Raw genomic sequence first — 8,842 nt, 5'->3', positions numbered from 1 at the left:
CGTGAAAGGACTTGATGAAATAAAGGTATCCATTTGAATAATTTGCAAGTTATGGATGAAACGTAGAAGTGATGAAATGAAATTGACCTGCTCTCAACTGAGTGGTTTCCAACATGTAGCTCAGTTGATAAAGCATTCTACCAGCATCACAGAGATTATGGGTTTGAATTTTCATTAAAATTATCACATTGCCATGTTCATTGAGCACTTGTCCTTACTTGTCGTTTTTCTATCCCGTTGCTTACTCTGTACAGTGTCTTTTCAAGATAAAAAGAATGACCTTCACAAAGACTGCAGCAGTGAAGATCATATTGTAGTCATGTATTAAATGATAGGACTGTGTAAACAAAGATCCCCCCAATATTGCATGTTTGTGTTTTTTGTCACACATCATCATCGTATAACCAGTTGACCTTCTTGCCTGATTACCACTAATGATATGAACACCACTTCTTGAATTTACAAATGTAGTTCTCAAGTAAATGATACAATAAGGAATTTTATGAATTTTTTTGAGTCACTTTCTGATCTCTTCTTCTGCAGACAAGGAAAGACCTCCTTAAGAGTTTACCAGTTGTTGTAGCGTTCTTCATACCATTCTTGGGTTATGCAGTTCCATTTGTAGCGTAAGTGTCTCTTTTAGTTGTCCATTGATGAATTTCTGATTGGATTGTACATAATATCTACCATGCAATCTCTAATTTGTCATACTACTTTTACTACTGTAACACTAAACCACTGCTTTGACAACGGTGGTGGCGATGGCAACATGTGTTACTTTTAGTATTACTACTAACAACACATGTGTGACTTTACAAAATATTAATGTTCATTGATCAAAAAGAAAACATATCAACTTAAGAAAACTAATTACAAATGCACATAAAATGAAAAAAAGGCATCTGTTAATAAAAGGTAAAGTCACCGCTTACGAGCCAGAAGGCCCATCAGGCCGGCGCTTATCTTCGGTTTCTGTAGCATGAAGTGACTATAGTAGTATTTATACTCCCCCCTGGATGGGATGCTAGTCCATCGCAGGGTTACCCCCAGCATTAAATTCGCCAGGACCCATTTATACACCTGTGTGGAGAGAGGCACCGTGAAGGTTAAGTGTCTTGCCCAAGTACACAACACAATGTCCCCGGCCAGGACCCAAACCCGGACAACTCAATCCGGAGTCGAGTGCACTAACCATGAGGCCACCATGCCTCCCTTCTGTTAATAAAGCATCTTTTATAATACCATCTTTATCCCTCAACCCATTGACTCCTGGGGGTTCCCCATTGATGAGTAAAATCATCTGGCGTTAGAGTAAAATGCTAAGTATTGCCGGTTCAGGCTGGCTTGGGGGTCAAGGGTCAAAGGGTTAATATTCATTGATCAAAATATAAAACAGGTCAACTTAAGAAAACCAATTACATATTAAAAATGAAAACAAGGCATCTGTTATTAATAAAGCATGTTTTATAAAATTTAATGTTCCATCTTCATCTCTTAAATATAAAATAATTGTGACCATTGCTCCTGGAGAGGTCTGATGTCTTCTGGGTTGCAGAAGCTCATAATTGGTAAAGACTTAATTTGCGCATGAGATGGTTTTCCATAGTTTCCTGTAGTATGGACTGTCCCTCTCTCTGATGCTGCTGAAGTGCCCATTGATCACAGCTGTCTCTGTCACTTTATTGGCAGCTTCCTCTATCCCAAGCAGTTGTTGTCGCGTCATTACTGGCAGCCACACCAGAAGGAAAAGTTTGTGATACAGGATATAACAAGAAGGAGAAGACACTATCTTCCTCTCGTTAGAGAAGTTGGCAGATTGGCACTGGGTTACAAAGCACATAGTCAGTCAGAAGACTTGATGTCAACTTCAGTTAAGGTAATGTTTATTTGGAAACGTTGGTTAAATGAAGGTGTACTGAGATTTTCACTACAATCTTGGACAAAACATGTGTAGGAATTATGTGACACACCACTATTTAATGCCCATTTGTCTGTGTGATAAGAGATTAAATTTTCCTTACATCTTACTCCTTCTAATCCAATGTTGGTTTAGAAATGGCCAAAGTTGCACCGTACAATGTACATGTATTTTACAACATTTGTATGAAAGCTCTAGACGGGTCAGGGGACCAATAGACTTTGCTTGTGAGTGCATGTTAAAGAATCATGTTTAAAGTGGAATTTTTCATATTATCACCCTGCTGCTGATGTGATTTGATAATTATTACGAATGCAGATGATACATTTCCATGATAGCAGTAGTATTATAAAGTCTAGTCTACTGGTTGAAGATAAATATGATTAATTCTTGCTTGCCCCTGTGTCAATATTGCCAACTGAGAGTAGATCTGTGTAAGACACGGAACCCATGAAGACATTCTGCGGTGTAAATTAATCATGCAAACTGAAAAGGTTGACATCATTAAAAAGGAATGATTTCTTGTTAATACCGCCCAGCTGTGTAGTGCTAATTAGTTCAGTCTATATACTGTATAATTATATATAAATTATTGTATGTCACGTTTGACATCTAGCTCACATGTGACTCATTTAGGCTAGCAATCAAACATTTTGAATGTGGATGAAATTCTTTTCACATAATTTCTTTGGTTCATTTCAGACTGTCTTAATACTTTAAACTGAATACCTACTGTACAGTGGGCCTCTTGGTCTTTTGTTGTAAATTAACTCATTGTTACTGGTACATGTATGTGTGTTGGACTACATGTAGTAATTCGGTATTTCACCAAACTGCACAATTGCAATTACTTAATCAGTTGCAGTGGTCTAATCCTGCATGCGTGTACTCATTTTAAACGGCTAGAGATAGCTCAAATTGAGACTTCCCATGTAAAAGAATCATGTGAAATATAATTATTCTAGTTCCAGCCACTTTGTATTAGACTATTCCAGATTGCACACAAATCTCTTGCCTTTATCTACACATCACTCTTCGCTGACAATTTTTTTTAACAAAGGATGTGGACATTTTTCAAAAAGAGGAGTGCATTGTAGATTTTAGAAGTGATAGCAATACCAGGGGAATTAAATTAAAATTATTATTGTTTAATGCAACATGCATCTCAAAAATCTTCTTTTTCTGACAGGTTGTAGAAAAACAGCATCCTTCAAACCAAGAGCTGTTAAATGCAGTTGAATTTTTCAAGGGAGAGCTTCTCAGCTTTGATTATTTGCCACGCTATCATTTGGTAAAGACAATTTGAGAAGTGTTTACAGATACTGAAGGCCGCAAATGAAGTAACATATTGGCTTTGTTATCAGTATTTAGGTCATGATAGTGTTAAACAATTAATGTTTTCACAACCAAATGCACAGCAATTTGCAACACAAATAAATTCAGTCACCTGTGCGACAAACAAAAAAAAACGAGGTTAATAAAAAGAAAAGAGGTCCAGGATAATTTGCCATCTCTTTTTGTCCTGTATACTTTAAATTTCACCAACAGTGTGCAAAGAATTATCACAGAACCTTTAAAATACAATACATGTAAACTGCAAATTAATTCAGTAGCAGCCAATTTCTTAAAAACAAATTCTTGGTAAAAAATCTCTCAAAGTGAATATTTGCATGGGGGTTCACAATCTGTTTACATGGATTACCATCTCTATTCCTCTTTGTGACTACATGAAGACAAAAATATTCCAAAAAAGGCAAGTAACATTGCATTAATGTTTTCCTCAACTTGATTAATTATTAAGGACTTTACTATAGTTTTAAGGTTGTGCTCTTTGGACACAAATCCCCACAACTTTGATACAAAAGCACCAATCCTTTGGGAGGAAGATAACAGTTTGTGGGCCGGGGAAGCCATCAACAGTTCCTTTGATTTCAAGTCTGTTTTACTCTTATTCTCTCATGAACTACTGTTGCAGAAAAAACTTAGTCATGTCTGGCTAATCAGTCCTTGGCTTCCAAACAGATTTCTGCGTTCTCGTCTAAAGCGAATACTGAAATCAGTGAAGAAGGAAGATGCTGCTTTAAAAAGAGGAGGATTTAGGCATCTGCACGAAGAGCAACTGAAGGCTGTAAGAAAAAAAAATATTCTTGAATTTGCAGTCATTGTTTTCTAAACAAAAGGCAGCAATGATAGGCTATTTTGTCACAGCAGTATGAAAAAAAAGACCAAGCAAAAACTTAGTTACTGAAACAACAATTACATAAAGTCATTTTTTTCTTCCACTGGTCAGAAACCAATCAGAAAGTTCAAAAAGTACCTTTCACATGTGCGTTATACATGCTCATGATTTCAACTGCTGAATGTGCTTCTCTTCTCACTGTATGTAAAGGGCCTGAAGTGTCAAGTCAAACTCCTCATTGTGTTGACCATTTCACATTTTTTTTGGTGTTGTTACTACGTTATAAAGGGCGATGAGGCATATACCGTTAGGTGGCTTCAGTTTATTATGCGGATCATTTCATTCCAATGCTAGCAAATTTGAATTGACACAAGGCTGTTGTATCAAAATAAGGTCTGACGTTTGTTCATTGGACAGGTGACGGTGCACACAACTGTAACATGGCGCCATCCTTGATATTAAAGTGAGAAGTGTTTCATTACAGCAGTTATCAGTTACATGCACAACTTTGAAAGTAAAATTTACGTGGACGTCAATCAAATGTTTCCGTGATCAAGGCTGCTGCATAAGAAAATTTTCCGAGAACCCTTCGGGCTTCCAACATTAAAAGTTAGTAGCCTGAGTCATTTTTTTAAGAGCCCAGAATTAATTAATTCCAGCTAGGGTCATATTTACAAGAAAGTGAGGATGAATCAAGTAAGGCGCCCATTCAAGCCACTTGTTTAGAAATTTGGTCGCCCGCGCTCGCAAATAAGGTGCCCCAGGCAACCAGGCGACCATTAGGCAGCAACTTTGATGATGATCCTCCTGTTCTCTTGGCAGCAGTTGAATTCGTCATGGAAACATTTGATTGACGTCCACCTAAATTTTATTTTCGAATATGAAAAAATGTTGTGTATCAACAGCCTTTCTCAGTTGCAAGTGTATCATCATAATGACACCCTCTATCCTATTAGGTATGCCACTCAAGAGGCCTGGACACTACTGATGTTGACCCAGAGGCCCTGGTTCAGTGGTTAGCAGACTGGGTCGAGTTATCAAATGCAGCAGGAGGTGAGTGCTGTTTCTTGATAAACATCTCAAGAAGTGATTATCTTTACTTCCATTTACTGTATTAATTTCAAACTTGCTTTCGTCTTTTTGGGAATGTTGAGCTCTCTTGAAGTTTATTTAATTTTTCTTCAACAGACACGGATGAATCATTTATGGCTCACTGTGCTGTTTTCAAGACCATGAATTATAAAAGCGACAAAGATGTGCATATCAGACAAACAAGATAATATGGACCAAAAGAAATTTTAAGTTTCAGAAAGGGCAATTTGTAAACTGGTGGAATCATGCCTGCATTTTAACATCCATTATATAAAGGCCAAGTCAGGGCCATAGCCAGGGGAAAAAATCCTCATTGAAGCTTTATGGAGAGGCAGTGGTTTCAATAATAGCTAGAAGCTTGGCAACTGAATTTTCTGTTGTCCTTTTGGCGGTTACCAAGAACCTAGCTTATCATCCTTCTCACCGGTGCATTACTACGTTAATAATATACATGAAAAATTACTCGATTTTGATTGGCTGAGAGCAGTGCAGTTCAAGTGTAGCAGTGCAAAAAGTGTAATGCACCAGTGCAAATTACAAATCGAAATTCTGGATTATGATTGGCTAATAAACTGTAATGGGGTTTGGTCAGAACCAATCAAGTGCGTGCCCTGGATGGTGCAATTTATGGCATGTGTGATACGCGTGTTTTTTTCTGCTTAACCATCTCCAATTTTTTCATGTTTATTATTAATAAGCAATCTCATGATTTTTCTCGTGTAATTTGGAATAAATAAGCACTTGTAAAATTTCTCATAGACCACAAATTGCACTCTGGATTTTCAGTTGTGCTTTTGCTTGTTGCCAAGCAACTAAGCTTGTTATGCTTCTCACGGGTATATTGATGATAATGATGATGTTTGTATATTTCAATGTCTTGCAGTGCATAGCACTGAATTATACATTGTAGTTGCATAAATACGAAATACATATATATATAAATATATTGATCACACGTGAATATGGTTCCAATAGTCAATGACTAGCCCTAGTCTTAAACGTATTTAACCGAGGCAAAGTCTCGTAACCTCTTGGTCTTGACTTGTTTCAAAACTAAATTCTTACTACCTGACCTGAGCGAGTACCCATGCAAATTTGTGGCGGCACTTGGACGAAGAAGGGACCGGAGCGGTTCCTGTTCGCGGGCAAGCTCTACGAATTTCTGACAATCATCTCTCCGGCGCAAGGAAGGGAGTGTCAAGGCCTGACGCCATCAAGGCCTCACAGTAGCTCAGGCCAGGTAGTATGATACGGAGTGCTCTCTTTTGCACCCCGTCTTTTACATAATCAAAATAGTCGGGCAGAGCAGCCCAGACAGGGGACGCAAATTCCAGAACTGATCTTATGAGCGCACAATATATTGCTACGAGGTCTTAGGGCCGATTTACACGATACGATTTTGTCGCATGCGACAAGCTCACGACAGGCCTACGACATGACGTACGATTGTCGCAGCGTTTTAAAACTTGTTTTAAAATGCTACGACAATTTTTCTTACGTACACAACAATCGTAAATCATGTCGTGGGCTTGTCGTAAGCCGTTGTCGCATGCGACAAAGTCGTACCGTGTAAATCGGCTTGATTTCTTAAGTAACCCGAGAGCGTACAGGCGCTTATTGGCTTTCTTGAAAACATGATAATCAATGTGTACATTCCAAGTCAGATCATTACTGAGACGAACACCGAGGATCTTATTATAACTACTGACCCATTCGATGATCGAGCCCACTAATTGCAGTGCGTCAAGTGGGGCAAGCTTATACTGCAGAAAATTGATTACCATTTCCCGGCACTTCTCAGTATTGAGGCGCATCCCACGTTCGGCCGCGAACCGAGAAGAATGTGGCTCGCCACACATGGCAAACAGCTTGGCACGCACCTAGGGATGATCACATAAACAGTATCATCAACATATTTGAAACGATACGGCCAGGAGTTCGCCACCCTATTCACCAGTAAAGCGAACAGCAGTAGCCACCACTCAGGGCGATCAACCATGCCACTTTAGGGATTGGACTTCTTTCCACCAGCGTGATATGTTAGCGTCTTTAAGTGTAGCCACTTTGTTGGAATAGAATCTTGCCCTAGACGCTTTACACTCCCGCTGGACGTGATTTCTCAGATCTTTGTACAGAGCAGAGTCCTTACCACGTTTTGCGAGAGCCTTTTGCCTTAGCGTGATCGGGAATGTTATCCTAGGAGTTATCCAAGACTTATTATTAAGGCAAACCTTTACTCCCTTCGTAGGCAAGTAGCTGTCGACTGCACTCGTGATGATGCTGTAGAAAGTGTTAAACTTATCCTTTGCAAGGGGTAAGCTACAGTAGTAACACAGCTCCAGTCAAATCGTGTAATCCAACTACCAAACGCAGTGATGCTGCTTTCTCTCAGGTCACGCCTCCATACCGTATTCTTTCCAGGTCTGATGTTCGTAACGCCAACATTGGGCTTGACTATAATGCAGAAGTGGTCACTCCTGCCAATTTTAGACTTTTGAAGCGGTGGCTCGAAATAGTTTTGTTTGTTGCTTAAAATCCAGTACTGTGTGCCACTGTCTGTGGTCAGGACCGTAATGATTTGGGTGATGCCAGTCTTTTGAGCGAAATACTGAACCTCCAGGCCTATTCCAGCTGGGTTGAAATTACCAGTAACGGCGACTAGACCATCCGGGGCGTTTTGATAGGAATGATTCACAGTTCATGATTCATGTCACCATTGGATGGAGGGCGGTAGATAACTCCGATGAGCATATAGGAGACACATCTCGGCAGACAGTAGGGTCGAACCGAGATCCACAAGGACTCAATATCTACCTTTTCAAACTCAGTCATCCGCCGGCACGGAAACAGGGAATCAACATATACACAAACCCCACCACCACGACGTATCTTCCGATCGTTCCTGATGGACAAGTATTCTGGGATTTGGACAATTGAGTCAAGGCAGGACTCGTTAACCATGTCCCTGTAAGGCAGAAGAGCTGAGCCGGGAAGGCCTTTGTGATGGCATACAGTTCATCCTGCTTCTGGAGAAGAGATTGCTCGTTCGCATGCCAGGACAGGAGTGTTTCCCAGATTTTTAACCTGATCGTCTCTAACGGAGGAAAGATACTTAGCAATATAAAGGTGGTAGTGACAACACATGTTAGTATAGGTAATCATACGGTTTCGAGTTCAATTTGGAATTAATTTGCACGAGTGAGTTTTTGAAAAAGCTGAAATTGCACGAGCCGCTTCGGCGAGTGCAATTTCAGCTTTTTCAAAAACTCACAAGTGCAAATTAATTCCAAATTGAACGAGAAAACCGTATGATTACTTATTAATAATACAAACATGAAAAAATTCGCGTGGAAAAAGTGCCGGAAGATGTTTCTTGAAGCCCTTTTTTTCGCATTCGAGAAAACTTTTTTCAGAGTTTCTGTACAAAATTTTGGTCATTGCCGTTTACATGAGATCATTGGCCTACAACTTTCCCAATGTCTTTCTGCAAATCAAAATCCAGAATTACGATGTGTAATTTGCACTGGTGTTACACTTTTTGCACCGGTGTTACACTTTTTGCACTGGTGTTACACTTGAACTGCACTGCTCTCAGCCAATCAGAATCGAGTAATTTTTTCATGTGTATTATTAAAAGGGAAAACAGCTCACTT

The 8,842-nt window shown here is 39.4% G+C and overlaps 1 protein-coding gene across 1 annotated transcript in view; it reads left to right on the top strand.

Annotated features, from left to right (window-relative positions):
* The window catches only part of LOC138049212 (LETM1 domain-containing protein 1-like), a 7,040-nt gene extending 890 nt beyond the window's left edge, over positions 1-6,150 (top strand). Inside the window, exons 2-7 of the mRNA XM_068895383.1 lie at positions 544-626; positions 1,690-1,876; positions 3,108-3,209; positions 3,894-4,046; positions 5,054-5,150; positions 5,286-6,150. Coding sequence (XP_068751484.1) covers positions 544-626; positions 1,690-1,876; positions 3,108-3,209; positions 3,894-4,046; positions 5,054-5,150; positions 5,286-5,377 — 714 coding nt within the window. The 3' untranslated portion in view covers positions 5,378-6,150. The remainder of the gene's footprint in view (positions 1-543; positions 627-1,689; positions 1,877-3,107; positions 3,210-3,893; positions 4,047-5,053; positions 5,151-5,285) is intronic.
* The last annotated feature ends 2,692 nt before the right edge of the window (positions 6,151-8,842 follow it).

The sequence above is a fragment of the Montipora capricornis genome, chromosome 5, assembly GCF_036669925.1.
Source record: "Montipora capricornis isolate CH-2021 chromosome 5, ASM3666992v2, whole genome shotgun sequence".
Classification (NCBI taxonomy): domain Eukaryota; kingdom Metazoa; phylum Cnidaria; class Anthozoa; order Scleractinia; family Acroporidae; genus Montipora; species Montipora capricornis.
Note: the sequence above shows the minus strand (reverse complement) of the source record. Positions and strands in the feature narration are given on the sequence as shown.